The sequence below is a fragment of the Hyperoodon ampullatus genome (genome assembly GCF_949752795.1).
Source record: "Hyperoodon ampullatus genome assembly, chromosome: X".
In the NCBI taxonomy this organism is placed as follows: Eukaryota; Metazoa; Chordata; class Mammalia; order Artiodactyla; family Ziphiidae; genus Hyperoodon; species Hyperoodon ampullatus.
In genome coordinates, this window is record NC_136913.1 from 103,990,805 (window position 1) to 104,015,005 (window position 24,201).

Below are 24,201 nucleotides of genomic sequence, written 5' to 3' on the forward strand. Positions count from 1 at the left end.
GGCGCAGTGGTTGAGAGTCCGCCTGCCGATGCAGGGGACGTGGGTTCGTGCCCCGGTCCGGGAGGGTCCCGCATGCTGTGGAGCAGCTGGGCCCATGGGCCATGGCCGCTGAGCCTGCACGTCCGGAGCCTGTACTCCGCGACGGGAGAGGCCACAGCGGTGAAAAGAGCATTAAAGCAGTTCTGATTTTTAAAAAAATCTAAACAAAATTTCTGCTTTTCCTCCAAGATCAATTCCCTTCAAAGCTCCAAGGAAAAACAAGGAAGCAAAACAGAACCCCAAACCCAAAAAGAAAAAAGCATGATGGTAAAAGAGAAGAATTTTACTCACATTATCAATTTGAAAAACAATACTTTTGCTATTTTCTATGTATGAACAATCCTAGGACATTCCCCTGAAAAGTAGGTGTCCAGTGGCTATGAGAACTCTTTATCTTCAAGCAATTTTGAAAGGAATAAGATCAGCATAATACAGAATTTGAAATTCCCAACTAGGGGGTGTACGGGGGAAATGAGGAAGGATCTAGTTCTATCTAGGGCTTTAGGAAGTTAAAATAAGGATGAAAGGAAATGCTTATATGCCAACAAAAAGGAGAGTTGAGGTGCTTCAAAAAAAAAACTTTGGTAGAGAAAATAGGAATGCTAAATCCCAGGAAGCCTGTAACAATCTACAATTGGTCCAAGTTAAAGACAAAACTGTCCAAACAACATTAAAGTCTAAAGGAAGCTGAAAACTAGTTTATGAATTTTTGCTCTTGTAAAAAGTTACACAACACGTGGGTTTTGGTCTCTTTTGCGATGTTCATATTATATTCATTTTTAATGTGAAGAAAGAGTTGGATTTTTCTCTCCTACCATGTTCTTCTAGTACAACTGACCAGCAATTTTCTATTTCAGCTATTTTTATAAGTACCTGTTAATCAGCACAGTAAACTCAGGGCTGAACCATATACACACATCCCATGGGAACATTTTAGGATGTGCGTATATAAGACTATGTAAGCAACTGTCCCTCTGCTTGAAAACTTGTTTCCAAATAAAATTTTTAAAAACATCCCTTTCAGTGTAACAGAACATTACTTAGTAAAATATGAATAGCTATGACAGCTTATTTTTCTCTTCAAGGGAAATCACAAAACAGGTGAACAACCAAGTCCAGGGTGGTTTTTCTATTTGATAAATACATCCAGAACTCTGTACAGTAAATAAAGTTTGCATGCAGTTTAAGTATCTTTAAATGACATTTTAAGCAAATAAACCTTTTGCTTCATAATTAATGGTGTATAAGAACCCCCCTCCTCTTTTTTTAATAGCCATAGGGACCTCTTCCCCAGTTCCAAACAGGAATCATGAAGACCAGGTACTTTCTTAAGAGTTTTCTGCACATCATACTAAATAACATGCAAAGAGTTCAACAATATTCTTCTTAAAGGTAAGTATTACTCTTTAAATGGGCATGTTAACCACTGAAAAGTCACTCAACTATTTCCATTACACTGCTTCATTTGGTCATTGGTAGTATAAAAGAAGTCAAATAATAACAGGTTAGTTTATTCACTGGCTACTGCTTATGACACCCAATGCTCCAAGGCCAACATTTTAAGCAATATAATTGTACTGGTTTGGATTTTCTTTATCTCTTTCCATGTAGTCCCGGTCAATTAAGGATTCTATTCTCTTCTTAAGATCAGCAGGCTGTAAGAGAAGGCAAATTTTCAGTGCAAAGCTCATAATCAGTGGCTCAAGCCCATTCACCAATACCCCATGAAAAAAAAACAGTTTTGGCTCACTGATTTAATGTATTTAATCTCAATATTTTTTAATTTTTATTTTTAAAATCTTAATATTTTTTAATTTTTTAAATCTCCTTGTTTTTTAAAGAGGAAAGTATAATGAAAATAAACCAGGTTAAAAAATGTTTTTACACTATACATACACTGTCACATCTTATATTACTTATTTATCTGTTTATTTATCTACCTATCTATCTATCTATCTGGCTGTGTTGGGTCTTAGTTGCGGCAGCACGAGGGGTCTTTGTTGCTGCATGCAGGATCTTTAGTTGTGGCATGTGGGATCTAGTTCCGTCACCAGGGATCGAACCCGGGTCCCCTGCACTGGGAGTGGGGAGTCTTAGCCACTGGACCAGCAGGGAAGTCCCCTGTCATACTGTTATACAATACTTTACTTTTCTATTTTAAAGAGGTCTTCTAAGAACCAGCTATTCTCTGCACAAATACAAAAGACTACCATAACTTCACAAAAGGAACACATTATAGTTTAAGGAAACAGAATGCTATTTAGTTTTGCCAAGATAGTTTGAGAAAATAAGTAGACCCTAAATTTGGACAAAAGCTGGTTCTCAAAGTCAGGTGGCATATTTATAAATTAAATAAAAAATGTACTATGGAAATCACTATTTACAAGAATACTACAACAAATGGTTTGATAAGTGAAGTATCATCTCATAATTCAGATCTTTGTATTTCAGGTTTAAGGTTTAACTATTACCTGCTATAAGTGATTTGAATTTTTGAATCCAAGTTGTTGAAAAATCATTGAGAAAGCTTATAGCTTGTTCTCATGATTGCATTCTTAGCTCTTGGGTAACAAAATTCCACTGTCTTTTGTATCTAGCCTATAAAGAGAATATAATCTTGCTTGCTAACAGTTTTTCAGATTGTGTAAAATGGCTACTTGATCAAGAAATGTAAAGAGGTAAAGTAGTTTGATGGGGCAGCCAAAATTTCACCAAAGTTTGAATTCCAAGATTTGAAAATCAAAATGACTTTCTCTTAATTATGGTGAAAGACCTAGAATATCAGCACAATATTTATTACAGTGATCCTCTACCTTCCCTAGCTAGCTAGCAGCAGTGATCTCTCTGGCTAGAGGTGAAATGATTGTTAAGGCAGAACGTGAGGGTGAGAGTGTGGTAATGAGGAGGCAGTATTAGGTTTGGAGGAGAGAGAAAGCCTACCTTATTAGCAGTGACAGCTAATGAGCACTTATGTGCCAGGCCCAGTGCTAAGTTTTACATATATTATCTCATTTAAGCTTCACAATAATCCTACGAGATAAGTACTATTATCATCTCCATTTTACAAAAGAGGAAACAAGCTCAAAAGGTGAAATGACTTACCTAGGCCCAAAGCTCATGAGAACCCTAACAGCCAAGGGTCTATCCAAACTTTACGAAGTGTTTATCATCACAAGAGTTTGGGAATCTTCTAAAACATGAGATACAGTCCAGTACAACACCACATTGTCTAAGGCGCTTTATTACTGGGCATTTATAATGGAACATGTCCATGTGACGACTAATTTGTCTGCCAGAACTACCGCTAAGCTTTAAAAAAGATGCCTAATGATTACTAGCTATCTGTACAGTTTTTAATGGACACTTACAAAAGCTAACTAAACAGATTTAACTTAATTAAAATAACCAAATCTGTCAAATAGCTAGGTATTTCAAGGAGAAAAAGGAAACAAAAATAACAAAGAAGCTCAAAAAAATAAAGTGAATAAACTTGAAAATTTCAAAGACTCACTTAGCAGCTAAACTTTCAGGTATAGGAGCTTTTATAAATTGTTTTCCCCTTTTGTCACAGCTGCCCACATATGTCAACAAAGGTTTTTTTGGAATCATATATATGAGCATAAGAAATGAAAACTTTTGTCCCTCCAAATGGTCTTGAGGTTTTATTCTATGTTTGTAAGATTTGTGTCTGAAAAATCTAATTTTTATATATAATAAGCTCAATATTTTTTATATATAAGCAGCTCAATAATAAAATACAGAAGTACCTACCTTTACTGGAAATTTCAACTGGTTGTACACTTCTGAAACAAGGAGATTGTGGCTAAGCGTCTTTCTCATCTTCATAATTCGAACAATTGCAGCATCAATTTGATACTGTCTGTCTTGAAATACTCTTTCTGTGGTGCTTGCTTGTTCCTCAACCTAACAAAAAAGTTTTAAACTTAGGAACTGTACCTGAAGTGAAACTTGATTACTTATACAAATTGTACATTTTAGGGACATGACACAGTTAATGCTTTAAATATGCTGAACTACCAAAAGAAACCTTATAAATACAGACAAGGACAGAAAAAACCCTACAAACATAACTCCTATCTGTCCTAATGTCCTACATCAATGAAGTGACGCCAATATTAGTTAATATAAAAATACCATCTTTGAGCTGCTTTTCTAGAAAGAGACAGCTGATGCAGAATTTATCATTTTCTTTTACTCTCTTCTCAAAATCTTAATGTGTCACAAGAGGTTATTGACCAGATTTCTGTATGACATTAGCTTATCTGTAAAAGTGACTGATTCTGACATCTGACTCGAAGTATGATACTAACCAGCTAAGCTAACCAGTGTCAAACTTTTTTTAACATTTTATTTTATTGTATTTTATTTTTTGGCTGCCTTGGGTTTTCGTTGCTGCGCAGGCTTTCTGTAGTTGTGGTGAGCGGGGGCTGCTCTTCGTTATGGTGTGTGGGCTTCTCATTGCGGTGGCTTCTCTTGTTGCAGAGCATGGGCTCTAGGAGCGCAGGCTTCAGTAGTTGCGGTTCGCGGGCTCTAGAGCACAGGCTCAGCAGTTGTGGAGCACGGGCTTAGTGCTCCGAGGCATGTGGGATCTTCCCAGACCAGGGATCAAACCCGTGTCCCTTGCATTGGCAGGCGGATTCTTAACCACTGTGCCACCAGGGAAGTCCAAAATTTTTTTTCATTGATTTTTATTTTGTAAAATATAAATCAGAAACACACAGTTAAAAAAAAGTCAGTTAGGGCTTCCCTGGTGGCGCAGTGGTTGAGAGTCCGCCTGCTGATGCAGGGGACATGGGTTCGTGCCCCGGTCCGGGAAGATTCCACATGCCATGGAGCAGCTGGGCCTATGAGCCATGGCCGCTGAGCCTGCACGTCTGGAGCCTGTGCTCCGCAACGGGAGAGGCCACAGCAGTGAGAGGCCTGCGTACCGCAAAAAAAAAAAAAAAAAGTCAGTTAACCAATTCTAATGCTAAAGCAAGAATGTTCCTCTTTAGCATCTAAATTAAGAGTAGTTTAGGCTTTTCTTTTTCTTTTTTTTTTTTTTTTTTTTTGCAGTACGCGGGCCTCTCACTGTTGTGGCCTCTCCCGCTGCGGAGCACAGGCGCCGGATATGCAGGCTCAGTGGCCATGGCTCACGGGCCCAGCCGCTCCGCGGCATGTGGGATCTTCCCGGACCGGGGCACGAACCCGTGTCCCCTGCATCAGCAGGCGGACTCTCAACCACTGCGCCACCAGGGAAGCCCCGGCTTTTTTTTTTTGCCTCATCACTTGGCATGCGGGATCTTCATTCCCCCGATCGAACCTGTGCCCTCTGCAGTGGAAGCGCGGAGTCTTAACCACTGGATTGCCAGGGAAGTCCCTAGTTCGGGCTTTTTGCAGTTAGTTTCTTTCTGATACAGCACATGTTTTAAAATAACACAGTAATCTAAGGGAGTATCACACCTTTGATGTGAATGTTAACGAGACAGGAACTTGTTTGCAACCTTGACTTCTATCCCTATTATAAAACTTTTTGTCAAGTACTGCATTAAACCTTGCTGGAATTGAAACCAACTGGTTTCAGGAAATGCTGCAGTTGTTGGTTTCCTTAATAAAAGTCTCTTACAAATTCAAATGGTAAAAACAAACAAAATATTCACTGTTGATCAAAGAAACACTAACTGAACCTTCCAATTTTTCACCAAGCAAGCTGGCAAAGATTAAGAAAAGAAAATATAGTCTTTAGTGCTGGCAAGGGCACAGTAAGACAGGCACTCACATTAGACAGTGTAAATTGGTCCAATCTTTCTAGAACACGAAATGGCATAATGTATTAAGACTCTTAAAATGTTCACACTCTTTAACACAAAAAATCTACTTCCATGATAAATTCGTAAGGAAAGGATCAGAGAGATTAAGATTTAGGTACAGAGATGTATCTTGCTGTTTTATTTACAATACTAAGAAGTTATGAATTTAAGTACCCAACAATGGACACTGAATAAATTATTATAACTGTGTGAAAGAATATTGTGTGGCCATCTGCCATTTTATAAAGATGCTTAATGGCATGGAAAAATTCTAAAGACTTGGGGCTTCCCTGGTGGCACAGTGGTTAAGAGTCTGCCTGCCAATGCAGGGGACAGAGGTTCGAGCCCTGGTCCGGGAAGATCCCACATGCCACGGAGCAACTAAGCCCATGCGCCACAACTACTGAGCCTGTGCTCTAGAGCCCGCAAACCACAACTACTGAGCCTACGTGCTACAACTACTGAAGCTCATGCGCCTAGAGCCTGTGCTCCGCAACAAGAGAAGCCACCGCAATGAGAAGCCTGCGCACCGCAACGAAGAGTAGCCCCCACTCGCCGCAACTAGAGAATGCCTGCGTGCAGCAACGAAGACCCAATGCAGCCTAAAATAAATAAAATAAATAAATTTAAAAAAATTTCTAAAGTCTTAATTTAAACACACAAAAAGCAGGATATAAAACTATCAGGCCCAATTGTGTACACCCCCGCCCCCTCAAAACCTGCAAAATCAAATACTGAAATACACTGAGCTAGATATAGGCATAGATAATGTTAATGTTAGTGGTAGTATTCTAGGCTAAAATCTTCTTTATAAATCTTTATTATGAACATATATAATTCCAGTACATTAGAATGAGGAGAATGCAAAAGAAATACCGTTTCTTTCATCTGAATTTGATTGATCTTTATCCTGAAAAGTTTGTGCTTGAAATCATCATTACAAATGAACTTGTCACCATCTTCAATATCTTTACCCTTTGGATTTTTCGCCAGAACTCTAGCTTTGCCACAAGCCAATGACTGCAGTGTTCTTCTTAACTCTCCATCCTCTGAAGGAGAAAGAAGAGTGGCTTAGTTATTTGTTATTAACTCATCAACACACACAGCTACATTCAACCTCAATCTAGCTTCTACCCCACCCATCTATTAAAACTGTTTCCTTTTTCCCTCAAGATCATGAACAACTTCCTCTTTGTCCTATCCAATGGCTTTTTTCCTGGTCGTCCTCTAAAGGCTTCAATTATCATTCCGAGTGGATAACCACCACATCTTCAGAAATGACATCTCATTTTCCCCAGTCCTACATTTAAAGGATACCTCCAGCTGGCTCTTTTACTATCATCAATTTTAGTATGTCCAACATTTTATTCATCATCTTCCCTATAAAACTGTCTTCTTTCCAACTGTTAGTTATGAAGCTACCAACCTCCTCTGGTGAGAATCCCTGGAATCATCTTTTAACTCTTCCCTCTCCTGCATCCTCCACATATCTAGTAGTTGCTTCCTTAGAGATGCTTCGTCTCTCTTCTCATTGGCCTCATTCTAGTCTAAGCTCGTTCTCACTTTATGCCTGAATTACCCCATTAGCTTCTGGACTGGAATCTCTTCATCCTTCAAGCTGCCCTACTATCTACTGATTATAGGCAAGCTGCCCAAATAAGTCACTTCCAATATGTCACACACTTGAGATCCTACAATGTATGTTTCACTTGCTAGATTTGTAAGGCTCTCCATATCTTACCTATCTAACTTTGTATCTCACTACTCTATGCTGCAGTTAAACTTTTTATGACTCCTGCCCACACTGTGCTCATTCCTTCCTCCAAGCCTTTTCTCATGGTATTTCCTCTTGCAACATATGCCTTCTCCCTAACTTAAATCTGAAGGCCCAGACCAAGTCCTACCTCCTTCATGAAGGCTTTCCCAATTGTGCCAGTCCACAGTTATCTCTTGCTTCACTGAACTCCTAACACACTCTGTCAGCACCACAGATTGGTACTTATTGGTTGTGAAATTAAGTGTCACTTCTCCCTTTCCCCATGGTTATAAGTGCCGAGGAGGGGGATTATCCCTTTATAGTCCCCCAGAACTCTTAACCAAGTGGAGTGCACATAGTGGACACCAAATAATGCATGCTAATCAAACGATTCAACACAAACCTATTCCGGTAGCCTGCTTGATCTCTTCTAAACTGAACTCTTCTCCCTCATTAAACATTAGCAGCACCAGTGTTTGAAAAAGAGAGACCTGGAGTTCCTTTTTACCCTGTTGGAGAAACAACAGTGTTTAGCCATCATTTTTTTTTAAATGCATGAAAATTAATCAAACAACTAATCTCTTACTGGAAAAGCATTTTTCAATTAGTGGATTTAGAAACTCGGATTTACATTATCCAGAAAAGCCAGTATGTTCAGTGTAGGGTTTAGGTGTGATCCTACCTAAAACAGGAGAAAGGATTGGGTGACCTTTCTCTTTTTTTAAGCCTTATAATTAAAACAACAAAGTAATGAAAATTAATAACTCAGTTTTATGTGTCATTACAGATATTTATCATGAGCAACAAGAAATCACTATTTCAATGCATTTTCAACTCTTCTGATTCAGATTAGTCATGAAAAGCTATAGGATTTTTTGAAATTGATATAAGAACTGTTCCCCTTAACGCCCACTCTATTCTCTAGCTCCCAGCAACAAGAAAAGAAGTTTCCTGTCAAGAAGTGGCAGCGTGAACTTTGCATCCACAGGTGGGGAAAGGGTGTGGGAGAAAAGGGTTATTGGTTTTGGTTTTGCAGCAGGGCCCAATCAACTGTGGAAAAGACCACATTCTTATAATATACACAGGGCTGTGACAAGCTATCACTATCTCATGCAGATATTCAGGACAAATTTATAAAACACCATAAACCTTCAAATTAAGAGGGATGACCTCAATATCAAAGATGAAGGTGAAAACTAAGTTTGGGGAACATCCACTTACCTCTTTAAATTCTGCCTTTAGCACACAGTGTCCTAGGGTTGACTGCCACTGAAGTTTCCTGCCACTATGTTTGCCTAGGTAAAAGGTCTTGAAAATCTCCTGAAGTTTTACCATCTACAATAAATAAAACAAAGCTTTATTTAAGCTCTGTATCCAATATCACGTTCACCACTTTTTATATTTACCTCATGTGTAAAAATTTCTGGAAGTTTTAAAGACTATACAGAGCAGGTCCACTGATCACTTTGATGTAAGGTAATAACCACCAAATCTAATGGCATTAATCAGTCTTTACACTCTCTGATCTGTCTGCAACATTTTATCATTCCCTCTTTTGAAACATTCATCTCCAATGTCTTCTGTGTCTCTGCAACATGCTGGTTCCTTTATCTCACTATTGCTTCTTCATTGGATTCCTTCACAGGTACTTCTTTCTACCACCTACCAAATGTGAGCCTTTTTCAAAGTTCTGCCTTAGGCCTGCCTGTTCTTCCTGTTTCCACATTCTCCCTCTTAATGAGGGAGATCTGCTCCCTGGGCTTCCATGATTATCTCCATGGAGGACTCTCAGTATCTACCTCTCTAGCCTTAACCCTTTTCTAAGCTTCAGTCCTGGGTTAAGATATTTCCCCAGGAGTTAGGATGGATTTACTCAAGCATCCATCACTCAGCAGTCCAACCCCCAGGTGATATATGGCCAAGAATTTTTGAGAGCCGGGCAGAGTGATGGGTACAATCTGGGGAACTGAAAAAAGAGTCAAGGAAATTGGCCCTGAACTCAGAAACTTGGCATCTTTAGCTATGCTCTAATGATATAAGTACAAGAGTAATATAAATAAAAGAGTAAAGTATTAAAAACAGTTGACATTTGGTGGTGGCGTGCTTACTGACAACAAACTTTTAAAAAAGTACATATTTTTCAATGATAAGCAAAATAGAAATGTCATGTATTTCTATGCTTATAACTCAAGTCCTAAACAGCAACTCTTACCTCTGGTGGTAAATGAACTTCCATAGGCACATATGTTGGCCAATAACCCATCGTCAGGATATTCACAGTTAATTCAATATTCCCAGGTACATTCTGGTTCTGCATATACTACAGTAAGATCAACACACACACTGAGATCTTAAAAAATAAAAGTGCATACATTTCATGCCATAATAATGACCCATTTAAGAAGTTCCCCATTACAAAACTACATGTGAATACTGACGATCTTTAAAATAAAAGGCAACTATTGGACGAAGCCTATATTAAGTGCACTAGAAAAGTACACTGGGTAACATTTTGCTACAATGGCACACAAAGATCATGTGACTCTGTTAGAGGCATTAACGACTTAAATAAATAATTTCTCACATATGACTGGGCTGTTATAGGATTTCTTCTCCATTCTTTTCCCCATACCACCTGCAGTCCCCACCTCTGGAGACCCCTATGTGGCTTGGAAAACCTGGCAGCAACCCCCATTCCTCACCCCACCAGCCAGCCCAAGTCTCCGGTTTTTCACTTGCTCCACTGCCTGTTTGCAGGGGGTGACCTGAAATGGGGAAGGAAGAAGGGGAAAGGGCAAAGCAAATAAACCCTATTCTGTAGCTACTACAGGACCCATGATCCTACTGACCCTGATCTTTCTCTTGAGTCTTCCACTCTCATTTCCCAGCGTAGCAATATAGTGGTAAAGAAGTCATTATTAAAACCCTAGGAGAGGGCTTCCCTGGTGGTGCAGTGGTTGAGCGTCCGCCTGCCGATGCAGGGGACATGGGTTCGTGCCCCGGTCTGGGAAGATCCCACATGCCGCGGAGCGGCTGGGCCCGTGAGCCATGGCCGCTGAGCCTGCGCGTCCGGAGCCTGTGCTCCACAACGGGAGAGGCCACAACAGTGAGAGGCCCGCGTACCGCAAAAAAAAAAAAAAAAGAAAAAACCCTAGGAGAGGAAAATCTACTTTGCTATCACTATTACCTATAATCTCAAATATTTCAAAACCAGCTTCTACCAACACCTGCAAAACTATGGATCTAGCTTTTCATTTCCAATGTCCCTAAAGGCCTTATACAACCACTCTATCACTTCTCCTCCCTCCCCATCACCACCTTTGAACATGCGACTCACCAACAGCGATTAGATGCTAGAAGCCCTGTTCTCACTAGCTACAGCTTTTCTTGTCCTTACTTCTGTTCAATACATTTTATTTCTATTTTTGTGTGTATACTGAGAATAAATTTTGAAGTAGGTCAAATATACTTACATTTCATTCGTGATTTTTTTCCTCTACTGTGACTATCATCTAAGTTGCTATGAAGTATTTATAACGAATACATGTTTCTATTTATCCTCTTCAGTACAAACCAAAGTAAGGAGATAACTAAATACATTTAAGTTGGAGGAATTAAGTAAGAGTTTAACTCACTTTTACCTGTTTGAACTGAATCATGATGTCTTTAGAAAGTTCCATGTCTTTAAACATTCCTTCAAGTTTGCTGGTGAAAGCAGCTCCACATTCTATTAAAAATGTTTGTACATTTACAGTATTTTAAAGTGGTAAAAACACAGAATTTAGAATTGAAAACATGAAATATAACACTTACTTTAGCATGAAATATGATCTGTAACTATTCATAAGAACAAAAAAATCCTTACCCCAAAGGGTATGCCCCACTAATTCAGAGTCAAGTCTTTAATCCTGTAGTAACCTTATCTACTACTTAGGCATAAGATAAATGGGAAACTTTTATACAAATAATAAAATAACAATGCTTTATTTTTTAAAAAATCACAACAGCTCTGGATATGTAAATAGGTTGGAAACCTAATGAGCTTAATCAATTTACGTTTTTATCATACGAACATACAATGATTGACAAAAGAGGCAACTGACTGAAAGAGTAAAAACTAAGCTAACATTTTCTCTCAGAAATCAAAGAAGAAAAGGAACAGAAAGAATGACAAACATACCATGTTTAAGTTTGGACAGCATTGATTTTTCAGCATCCACAGATGCACTCTTCCCAACTAACAGGCGCTTGGCTAAATCTTTCTTATAGAAGGCCTCAAAAACATCCTTGCCTATGTTAAATAATAAAACACAACTCTCATAATACTCCAATATAAGGTTTTGACAAAATTAACTCAAAGTGCTTAATAAATCGCACCATTACTCCAAGTTATTTAAATTTATAGATTTTATCCAAGTTTGCTAAATGCAAGAAACATTAGAGGTAGATTTTTGTGCCAAACCTTTCAAAAGTTCTTTGCTGTAAAGAATTAAGACTGAATTAACTTTTCTTTAGAAAAGCTTTAGTCAACTAGTAGCTTTAGCATCAATACTCTAGAGATTAAAATAAGTAGCAAAATTCAAGGCTCTTAATAGTGGAAAAGTCAAAGCACAAGGCAATTAAGTAACATTCCTCAAGTACCCCAATAAATTAAATGCAAGGAATGTAACAGAATTTTAAATAGCTAACCCCCAAATAAATATACCTTCTAGGTTGGTTATACTCGCTAGTTTCTCTGTTGAGTGCTTTGTTTTAAAAGAAAAATATTAAAACAAAAATACGTACCATAGATAAATCTAAATATAATCATAATCTTATCCAACATTTTCTCAAGTTCTTCATCTGTAGCTTCTTTGTTGCCTGCGCGAAGCTTTGAATCTACATACTTAGCTAAAATGGGGGGAAAGTTTGTTGTTTAGTGATCATGGGTATCCATGAGGTACTGGTCACTATAAATACCAAATAGGAGTATGATATACTGACTTTTTCAATGTTTCACATGTATACATGCATTTTTAAAACAGTCTCCAAAGTCAGGGAGACCAAGTGACTTGTTCAATGTCACAGAGCTAAAAAATACAAGAGTCTCAATTCAAACCCAAGTCTTCTGGCTCCACATCTAACGTACTTTCTACCATACTGATGCTTACTAAAATGGGATATGCGGGATATGGGTACCCCGGGGGCGGGGGGTGTATACAGCCCTGTGCTGGGGTCATCAAAGCCATTGAAAGACACGGCATATCTTCTGGAGTATTCACTTTACACTGATGGTAGGCAATCTTAAACCCTTTTCTATTAAAACAAACCAGATACATTACAGAGTAAGAGGCAAATTTTGCAAAAATTTTAAGGGTAAGTAGTAAACCAAGAAAATTTCATCCTTTTAGGACTTCCCTGGTGGCGCAGTGGTTAAGAATCCACCTGCAAATGCAGGGGGCATGGGTTTGATCCCTGGTCCGGGAAGATCCCACACGCCACAGAGCCACTAAGCCATGTGCCACAACTACTGAGCCTGCGCTCTAGAGCCCATGAGCCACAACTACTGAGCCGACGTGCCACAACTACTGAAGCCCGCGCGCCTAGAGCCCATGCTCCACAATGAGAAGCCACCGCAATGAGAAGCCCGCGCACTGCAACGAAGAGTAACCCCCGCTCGCCACAACTGGAGAAAGCCTGCGCGCAGCAACGAAGACCCAAGGTAACCAAAAATTAAAAAAAAAAAAAATTTCATCCTTTTGGCGAAGGACCTTCTCAGCTACCTCCTCCTCGACATTAAGGGGTACCCAGGTGGGAAAAACTGAGAACTGAAGTATACCACACCTTTTACTCTAAATGGGCCCAGATTATTAGGTTTATTTTCATCCTGGACATTCTACCTTTCTCACTGGCAACTGTAATTTTGTGCTATCCTTTCCTGTAGCCCTATGTGTGGGCCTCAAGAAATGGCACCCTGCCTCACCTCTAAATTGCAGGAGGCTTGTAAAACAGCTATCAAGCTTTTTATAAATAAAAGTAAATAGGGTCTTACAAAGAAAGACCATGTTTGACATGTGGGTTTTGAGATATTCTTTAGCATGAAGGACTTATTCCTTGCATCCAGCTTCTTAGAAACCACCAAGTATGCAACTCCAAATAAATTAGGTGTTAATATATAAAACCTTGTCAAAATTTCAGGTTAACTGGAATTTTATGAGTAAAAGAAGAACATTAAAGAACCGGGAAAAGGGACTGGAGAAATACCTATAAGTTCAGCAGGTTTGTTTGGTCTTTTGTTAATGAATGTTTCAAATGCTTCTTTCATGGCGTTGATAAATTTTTCATTCTTCAGGAAACAGATATCAATTATATGGTCAACCTTATCTTTAAAATCCAGCAATTCTTGAACCATGGTTTTATCCTTTTCAGGATTAATTACAATAGTGCTACCAAATGCCTAAAGAAACAAAAATGACTTTTTATTAGAATTTAATTATCTGCAATGAAAACAATCCCTCAAATCATATTTTAAGTAGATACACATACTTTAAAATCCCAAAAAATTAAGATAAAGCTGGCTTTGAAGTCAAGAAAATAAAAAAATAAAGTTATAAAACATTCAGACTGATACCATTCATCTATAGTCATAAAATAAGTAATGGCCACTGGCTATATAATATCATAATGGGGCATTATTGTAGAAGTCTCTAGGGTCTTTTTCCTACTTTTAAAGAAGTCGGGTTGAATTTTTAAAAACCAGCAATCTGCCTTCAGTGTAAGATCAAAGAAAGGAAAGAAATTTGGATCCAAAAAAAGCCCTCTTCCTTTTTCCACATTCACTGCCATAATTATTGGAGCTAGAAATCACATCAGACATCAAGAAGAGAACTGTTTTATTGCTAATTTGCCACACAGCTATCATTCTCAGGTTGACTGTTCTCAAAATGCCCATTACTTAAAAAAAAAAGGATCTAACAAATAAGAAATTCTTGCTGATATGTACTCTAGATGTATAGATTATAAGCCATGAGAGAGAAAAAAAAATAGGTTAATGTTAATACCTTAATGTATTCAATCCATTGCTGCAAGAGAACCTGAACGCCACCTCGAACTCTACTGAAGAGCTGATACAGGAGAGATAAATCTTGAATTCGGTTTTCATCAAGGAGGCTATTTAAACCTGAATTTTGAAACATTTGGTATTTAAAAAGTGAACAAAAGTGTCAGATATTTTAATGAAAAATAAGTTATTGTGATACTGGTCTGAACTATGACTAGTCTGAGATTTTAATACAGAGATGTGCTTTGAATTAAACTCAAAGAAACAATCACCTTTCCAAGTGAAAACTAACTATAGGGAACTTTATATATAAAAACAAAAATTGTGTAATGGTTTGTACCATTTAGCATAGTAGATGAGATGTATAAACCAACTTATAAAAATTGGTTTACATAAATACACATTATAAATACCTCATATGTGCAATAGCCACATTATATTTGCATCAGTATACACATATATATATATATTTCAGAGTATTGGATATGGCCTATGGTATATCAAAAACCATGCAGCAATAGGCCAAGTTTAAATGAAGTTCTAAAGTATTCGATTTTCAGAATGAAATAAAAGTGTAACTGCATTAATGTACTAAAATACCTTAAACAAAAGAAAAGATGGCTGGAGAGAAAGGTAAGACTTTTTTGCTTATTTGTAGCATTGTCAAAATAAAATTCAGGGTATACTCATAGATCACTTAGGATTAATAGAAATGCTTGGTTTTATATGCTAGAAACAAAAACATTTCAGTGCAAAAAGGAACGCATTTCCTTATTACTGCAGTCTTAAAAATTAAATCAAGAATTCCCCAATTCCCACTGTTTCTTTACTGGAGTTGGTAGTCTGCTCTCATCTCACTCCCTGTATCTTTAAGTTAAGGAAACAGGCACCTCCTGAAAGTATACTGTGATGAATAGGGAAAAGGGGTTGTGTCCCTCCTCAGAAATGCAGCCACACGCTACCAAACTTTTAAAAGGGCAATCTTTAAAAATTTTTCTACTTGTTTGCTGCTACCATTTTAAAAGTAATCTCTTATTTGTAAACTACCAATTACCTTTCTGAAGAATCGCTGTTAAGTGTTCACCTAGAAGTTGTTTTTCCACAGTAGCAATTAATGACTTTCTACAAGGAAAAAAAAAGTTTAGAACTATTGACTTTGACTTTGCTGAAAATTTATAGTCTCCCCTGGGGGGAAAAATCAAATAGCTCATTATAGGTTAATTTCAATATTCCTATTCCTATGTATAAATTTATTGTGCTCAGAGTTACTCTACTTTATGTCTAGAAGGAAAACATTGCATATTTCAGAATTTGTTACATCACAAAATAAATATTTTAAGGGTCTTGCTATGGCTGGCTTTTCCCAAATTTCTCTGCTTTCACTAGGAAAGTGAAAGTGTGCTGCTTATAGGAACTCCTTGGTTGGTAAAATTCAGGAAAGCACGGAAATACTTTCTCCTATGAACACCCACTGAATTTTAATCGGCCTGAAGATTTCAAAGATCACATCAGCTTGTAATACTATTTTTTAATTACATCCTAAACACATATAGACAACCAATTATCAAATCCTTGATTAAATCTAATTAAGTAGGGAAAATAACAACTCGAAGGTTGCATTATGAAAACAATTGTTAAAGACTCAAGACACCTGAAAATAGTTACTAACATGTTTGGGGATGCCCAAAGTGCCTTAAGTGATTCAACAACACAGGTTAAGGCTATTAGGCTGAGCATGTAATACTTACTGGGTGGTCTGATCTAAGTAAGTAATAAGTCTGTCTGCTTCTTCTTCTAGACGTTTGTTAACATGATGAAGATATTCAGGAACCTACAAAGATAGTTTTTTATATTATTGTTTTCCTCCCCATAAATCATTCAGAAAATGTCAACTCCAAAAGATCCTGGGAGCAGCCCTGTCAAATGTGACAGGGTTGAATCATATGTAAAATTATAGGTAGAGTTTATGATCCAGAATTCTGGCCTTTAAGAAGAGAGAAAAGAAAGGAGCACCTAAGTGAGAGAAAAGCAGCATAATGTTGGGAAGATAAATGCAAAGGGCAGCTTATGTTCAATAAAGTAGGGTCTATTGTGAGACACAGTGGATTTATTAATCACGATTTTTAAATACCTCTCTTTCTTGCATTAATTTTTGGCCTTCGGCTGCGTAGAGTCGGTTAGTTTCTTCCAAAAATCGTTGTTCAAAAGAATCCTGATAAATCTGGGAAGGGGTAACAAAATAAAGGAGTTCAATTATCCAATAAGTGTTTATTGAATGCCCTTAATGGGAACAGCACTATGAGTTTGGTTTTTATTTTTTTGGCCATGCCTCGCGGCTTGTGGGATCTTAGCTCCCCAACCAGGGATCGAACCTGGGCCCTCAGCAGTGAGAGCGTGGAGTCCTAACCACTGGACCGCCAGGGAATTCCCTGAGCTTGCTTTTTAAACATCAAATTAGGGATAGCAATCAGCTCTGTAGTAAGTGAAGTAGTTGACTTACTTGCAAATCAGAGAGCATGCTTAAAAGGCTTCGGAGTAAACTTCTATCAATTGCTTCACCATTCCTTTCCCTCTCAATCAAAAGAAGAATGCCATCAATTGTCTTATTCTGGACTTTCTGATCACTTATAATATGAGCCCTAAATAACTCCAGTCCCATATCCCTAAAATAAAAAATATATATAATCTAAATTAATTGACGACAATACCACTTCTGGAGAGGCTTGCTTAACTTCTCACCACATGTTAATTAGGGTTCCAGGCTTTGAAGCAGCAATTGTAAAAGTATAAAATCCACACATTTAATTTTAAATAACATTATTAGATTAAAGCATACAGGAAACTCATTTTATCTTTAATGAAAACTGAAGTTAAATTCCCATCTTCCTCCATAACTAAGTTTTATTGTATGATTTTCTTTGGTGGATTTCTTCCTCGGTCAAATCAAGAGGCAAAATTAGTTCAAAGCTATAAAATGGTCTTCACTGTACTGGTAATGAAGGCTTAATTGCTCATTTGTCATCTGGCTTCAGTACTCAAAAATCAGTAAACTCTGATAACTGCTGTAGGTAGATGCTAGGCACATGGTGGGGGGAAGAGCTCATTGTACTCTTCCGTTTTTGTGTATCCATGGAATTTTCCACAATAATGTTAAAAGATAATGAGTGAAATCTTGATCAGCAACAAAATGATGCACACTCAGACAATCCAGAGCAAACTGTAATCCCCTTGGCTAACACAGAAACTTCTTCATAAGTTATTATATGCCCAGGGAATGTTAGCTATCTCCAATATTAGCATAGGCAAAACATAATTAACAAGGTAAAACTGCTATAAACAGAAGTCTAGAAGCCAAATATGAGTTTTCAGGAGAATATTCACAGTATCACTCTCTTCTATTAGTGTAATTAAGATTTGACTATGATTTGTTACAAATCTTTTCATAATTTTTTTTCTGGTATCCTTACCAAATGGAGGGTAGCATTGAATTTTGAAGAACGTAAGTCCTATCCAGAAACAAAAAAATGCTCCTGATCATGATCTGCCAATGAAAAAAAGAAATCAAACCATTTTTTATATTTTGTGAAGCTGAAATATTTTATAAAACAAGATTGCAGGGTTTACTTGTATATATACCAGACTACTAGGATCAAACATACAGATAAACACATCTACCTGAGAATATGCCCACACCATTTTTATTAAACTATTAATAAACCTTAATTCTTGCTGTAGTTTCCAGAAAAAAAAAGACACTTAAAATGGTCTATGACTTCTTTGCAATCTGAGAAGCAACTAAAAATAAAAACAGAATAAAGGGGCATACAATTTTTCCTCAGCAACAGTCCTCAGGGTGAAACTGCCTTAAATTGTATACATGGAATTTTGGGTGGGTGGGTGGGTGGGATGGATTTAAGATTTTTAATTTGCAGAATATAAGGTTTAAAATAATACCAGATTAGGGAAAAAGGAAAAGGTTGTGATCTGAATAAGCTAAAATGTAGAACCATCAGGCACCTTCACAAGTAACCAAATAGCGAGTGGGATAGCCATCAAGACTGACAGGCAAAATGTAACTTTTTTAATGAGATAAATACTTTCTGCTTAAGTGTTACAAAAATAAAAATGATCATAAGGTGAAAGTCATTCTAAAATACTGGTTTACCTGTAACTTGCAGTTTTAAAATAGAAAACTCAACCAAAATTAGTTTCAGTCCCCCCACTGCAAAGCTTTTAAAACTAGCATTCCTGTATTTGCAGAAATTTTAACTACAATATTTAGCTGAAATGTAATGCTTTTTCCATCTTACCATTTGTCTGCAATGGTTTTGCCAACATCTATCGATCTTCTTTAGAAAAAGAACACTATCCAATGAATCCGTGAGATATATGTTAAGGATATTTTAAAAGTGCTTAGTACAAGTAATATATGCAAAGTAAAAGCACATTTGTCTTCAATATGGAATGCCCTAGGTACTAAATGAAACTAAACAGCACTTAATTATGAAACAAAATGCTACTTCTTAAACTGTAAAAACATGTTAGATCCCACTAAAAAAAAATACCTCTAAAAACAAGTCTTAGTGGGACTTCCCTGGTGGCACAGTGGTTAAGAATCCACCTGCCAATGCAGGGGACATGAGTTCGATCCCTGCTCCGGGAAGATCCTACATGCCGTGGAGCAACTAAGCCCATGCACCACAACTACTGAGCCTGCGCTCTAGAGCCTGCGTGCCACAACTACTGAAGCATGCATGCCTAGAGCCCATGCTCTGCAACAAGAGAAGCCACCGCAATGAGAAGCCCGAGCACCACAATGAAGAGTAGCCCCCGCTCACCACAACTAGAGAAAGCCCGCACGCAAGCAACGAAGACCCAAAGCAGCAAAAAAAAAAAAAAAAAACCAAACCAAACAAAAAAACTGTCTTTGAAAAAAACAAAACAAACAAACAAACAACAAAAAAAACAACAAGCCTTAGGGACTTCCCTGGAGGTCCAGTGGTTAAGACTCTGCACTTCCACTGCAGGGGGCATGGGTTCAATCCCTCGTCGGGGAACTAAGATCCTGCAAGCCGCTAGGCCAAAACAACAAAAAACAAGTCTTAGACATAACTGAGCATTGTGTTTTCAGTTTATTATTTCCCAATTATCTTTCCTCAAAAAGAGTAAAGACATAAAGACATTTTATTTATTTACATTAATAGTACAATGTAGATTTGGACCCTAATTAGAGATAAAAAGTCAAATTTTGCATCTTCTTACTCTAGAGGCAAGATGAACAAAAAATAAATCTACAAAACACAGGCATTCCATTTCAAGCTGGGTTTAAAAGTGAGGGACAGAGAGGGAGGGATAGATGAAAATACAAGGTTTTTTGTTTTTAAAAGGATATTCTCTGAACTGATGAATTTGTGCTTTGATGTGATCTTCACAAATCTGTCTCAGCTGTTTGTACAAGTTTGCAGAAATCTTGTAAGAACAGAGATTTTCCACAGCCTGCAAAATTAAACACATACTTTCTTACGGAGTGAATGGGGTGGGGAGGGGGGATTTCTTGATTACTTACATCAAATTCCTATTATTTGTTATTTCTACCATGTCGACTTATTAAAAAGGATTATTCGTCCATTTAAAACACAAGGTAAGGGCTTCCCTGGTGGCGCGGTGGTTGAGAGTCCTCCTGCCAATGCAGGGGACACGGGTTCGTGCCCCGGTCCGGGAAGATCCCACATGCCGCAGAGCGGCTGGGCCGGTGAGCCATGGCCACTGAGCCTGCGCGTCCGGAGCCTATGCTCCGCAACGGGAGAGGCCACAACAGTGAGAAGCCCGCGTACCGCAAAAATAAATAAATTAAAAAAATAAAATAAAACACAAGGTAAAATAGCAAAATATCAACATGGGTAGTGAACTTTTTTCATAACCAGTGTACTATACCAAACCCCCCCCCACACACAAATTAATACATTTATTGTGGCAGTACAAGTTAAGGATGGAGGGAATCAAGCCAAATTCTCACCTTGTGAAGACCAATTTGTAACAACTGCTATAAATAAATTCTGTCTTGTTCTTAAAAATGTTAATTGTTTTCATAAGCAGAATTCCATTTTGAGTTTGAAAATAATTTCACCAATTGTTTATTAGATGGGTTGGGTGGTCCAACCACCACTGAAATAAAATTTATTTATACTTTCTTTGGTTTTCCTGAACAGAGAAATGCAGAATTTATTGCTAGCAGTATTATAATGAGTATGATATAATTATACACAGGAATTTTTCTCCAACATTGCAGCTTAAGAATATTTAAATAAATAGAGGCTTTAAAATTTGCACAATGGGATAAACATTAATTACTAAAGAAATACTGAATTTTTACTTCATTCTAATAGTTGAATTGGTCTTTTATACTCAGATCCCAAAAGGACAAACTTGAGATTTCAGTGAGTTTCTTCTTATGTGCATCAAAAGACTTCCAGATTTAATACAACAGGCATGGTAAAACTCTTTGGATGAACTCTGATATAATCTACAATTCCAACTAGTAATGACTTAAGTATAACACCAGGATTTTTTTTCTCATCACAACAGAAGGCAAAAATTCCATTAAAATTGACTCTAAGGGACCATCCAAGTCCTGTTGGTTGGAGTGGAATTTTATAAATATGTAGTTGGAAGTCATATTCCCAGCATGCAGGTCCAGCAAATAAACTAGCAAATGAAAAGAAAGCTTAAAGGAAACCACTTATACCAAAGGAGGAAAGGCACTACACCTTACCAGGAAACAGCAGACCACTTAGATATAGCAGCTAAGGAGGTATAAGAAGGCTAAGTCTCTGCTGGCCACCACTTTCCATGGGGCCTTGGGTCAGGCCACAAATGCCTAAGGGTGTGTTTATGTTTATTTCATGTGCCTGACTAGTTCACATTAGTCCTCTATGGACTCTCTCCCTTCCTCCTTTAGTAGTCTTCTCATTGTATCTTGGTGTTCCTTTTGAGTGACTAATTTTCTCAGCATTTCTCATTTTCCTGCTTAGATTCTGTCTTTGTATTTCACCTTCTCCACATTTCCCACCTGCAGTACTTTTCCGAGTCCTCCTTCACCATTCCCTTCTGCTGTGCTACTCTTTCTTCCATATATTAGTTCTCATTGCATCTATTTATCTTCTTACACAGATACCATATTCCCTTACTACTCAGCTAGGTTCCACTTCTTCCAATAAGCTTTCCTTAATTGCCTTGGCTACCAGTGACTCATTTGGCCCTATCACCAATCATACCACACTGACTTGTCCCTGAGTCAATACTGTATCTCTTAATGTGTATATCCTGTCCCCCAACTCTCCTTAATGACAAAAAGAGACCATTACCTATATGTTCTTTAATACTTTTTGGGCTTTGAACCAGGTGAATATAGTAAATATTCAGAAAACTAATGTACCTATAACTAGCAATGTGTCCTGCACACAGAAGGGGCTTACAGCATAAGGAGAAAACTGGTCAGAAAACATATAATTACAATACACTGTGTTGGGTGCTATGATGGGGATAAGACAGAGGTGAGGTCCCTAACCCAATCTTTAGGGCAGAGGCAAATCAGGAAAGGCTTCCTGAGCACAAGTAAAGAGGTGGAGCCCCAAAGACCCAGGGGGAAATAGATAAAGAGCTTATGAGAATAGTGAGAAATAAGAGAATTAAGCTGGTCTTCATATGCATACAGCTTCAGCTATGTTTAGTTGGAGAGTGGTTTAAGATATGAGAAGCAACAACAGAAGGAAAGGGAAAGGCAGGAGGATCTAAGGTGAGTTTTGAAGGTCAAGATGGAAGAGAACATCCTGCTTCCCTAATTTAGCCTTGACTGCTTAACATATAGACCAGATCTAGTAATTTCCGTTCCTTAAGAACTTTTCCATCAAGTTCTTCAGGTACCATTTATGGAGAAATCCCATAAGTGGTATAAAAAAATACAAAGGACTGAATGGTGTGGTGCATGGTCTACTATCATTTATGGAAAAAAAAAAGAAAAGAAAAAATTAATTTAAAAAACCTCCACACAGTTGTTTTAACACACATGAACCATTTCTGGAATGATACACCCAATTATGTTTGTCGAGAGGGGAATTAGCTGGGGGAGCAGGGTTGGAGGATGGAGTGGAAGTGAAACTTTTTACTACATGCTCTGTAATACTTTTGGGGCTTTGAACCAGATGAATATACCAACTGTTCAAAAAACTTAAGTACTTGCCTCCCCCAATAAAACCCTATCTTCCCCACCACCATACTTTTTAGCATGGCATTCAAGGCTCAATATTACCATTATTTTACTCTCATGTCTGTCTATAATCTTCCATACACCCCGTGATCTAAATACTCTGCTTTGCTCACTTTCAAGCAAGGTTTGTTTGGAGCAATCATGTGTGCCTAAACCAGTGGCTTCCAAAAGTTTTTGACAAGCCACAGTAAGAAATACATTTTATGTCACAATCCATTATACATAAATTTTATGTAATTGAAACAAAATCTTCATGAAACTGTATTTACCATTACTATGTGTGATGTACTCCGATATTTTCTATTTTACCTTTTTAAAAAAGTGCTGGTCACAAACTACTAATTTCATGAGCCTACTAGAATAAAAGCGCCTTAGGGGCAAGGACTAAGTGATCTCTATATGCCCATGGCATTTGTCCAGCTTTGCACACAGTAAGCAGTCACTGATTCAACAAGAATGGGGTGCTTACTAAGTACTCTGTCCTGTTAGGTGCTGGGATAGAAACATGAATAAGTGTTAAATCACTGCTGAGGAGCTTGAGGTAAACTCTATTTTATTCCAGATCTTTGAAAAGCACTTTTAGAAATGTATCATTTTACATTTCACTGAACACTCTGGAAATCCCTGGAAGTTTGATCTGGTATAATTATAACTAATATAACCTTGTTTCACAGGTAACTATTTGTATTAAACATTCTGGATAATTCTATAAGTCTCTTAAATAAAACTATCTTTTTACTTAAGCTCCCAATCACTACTGGTTAAATATGCTGCCTTAAATCCTTTTTGCAGGTAGTCGGATATAAGATAAAAACATTCTAATAAGGTTTTAACTTTTATTCCTCCAAATCCCAGCCCCTTTCCTCCAAAATTCATACACTGCATCAAACACATGTTTGTCTGAATTAAAAAAAAACTCCTAAGAAAATATAAACGTGTAGCAAATTAAATGCAAAACTATAGTTCCTGAAATTTGCAGAATATAAGATTTAGAAACAGCAAAGGCACATAAGTTTGCATTTGGGACGAGGAAAAGAGTGGAAATGAGGGTAAGAAGACTAGAATAAAAAAATGAAGAGGATTAAAATAAGGATAAAAAATACAAAGAATGCAAAAATAAATGGTAATGGAGGAAATCTGGAAAATTTTCTGATTTAGCAACAACAGACACTTAAGAAATTAAATTCCCACCAGGGTGCTGAACTTTGGTCACTGGTCTAACAGGTTGGGGCTTATTTTTCAAACCATAATGTTTAAAGAGAGAAAGAAAAGCATACCACAAAACTTTTCA

At 37.6% G+C, this 24,201-nt stretch overlaps 1 protein-coding gene across 1 annotated transcript in view; it reads right to left on the bottom strand.

Moving 5' to 3' along the window:
- Window positions 1-1,529: 1,529 nt before the first annotated feature.
- CUL4B (cullin 4B) overlaps window positions 1,530-24,201 on the bottom strand; it is a 31,415-nt gene continuing 8,743 nt past the window's right edge. Inside the window, exons 4-21 of the mRNA XM_079727284.1 lie at window positions 20,037-20,140; window positions 18,955-19,024; window positions 18,112-18,185; window positions 17,145-17,307; window positions 16,776-16,865; window positions 16,393-16,475; window positions 15,699-15,766; window positions 14,646-14,764; window positions 13,849-14,041; window positions 12,391-12,495; window positions 11,786-11,896; window positions 11,247-11,332; window positions 9,818-9,925; window positions 8,827-8,940; window positions 8,009-8,114; window positions 6,726-6,898; window positions 3,811-3,963; window positions 1,530-1,694 (exon numbers count right to left, since the gene is read on the bottom strand). Of these exons, the coding sequence (XP_079583410.1) occupies window positions 1,599-1,694; window positions 3,811-3,963; window positions 6,726-6,898; window positions 8,009-8,114; window positions 8,827-8,940; window positions 9,818-9,925; window positions 11,247-11,332; window positions 11,786-11,896; window positions 12,391-12,495; window positions 13,849-14,041; window positions 14,646-14,764; window positions 15,699-15,766; window positions 16,393-16,475; window positions 16,776-16,865; window positions 17,145-17,307; window positions 18,112-18,185; window positions 18,955-19,024; window positions 20,037-20,140 (2,016 nt within the window). The 3' untranslated portion in view covers window positions 1,530-1,598. The remainder of the gene's footprint in view (window positions 1,695-3,810; window positions 3,964-6,725; window positions 6,899-8,008; window positions 8,115-8,826; window positions 8,941-9,817; window positions 9,926-11,246; window positions 11,333-11,785; window positions 11,897-12,390; window positions 12,496-13,848; window positions 14,042-14,645; window positions 14,765-15,698; window positions 15,767-16,392; window positions 16,476-16,775; window positions 16,866-17,144; window positions 17,308-18,111; window positions 18,186-18,954; window positions 19,025-20,036; window positions 20,141-24,201) is intronic.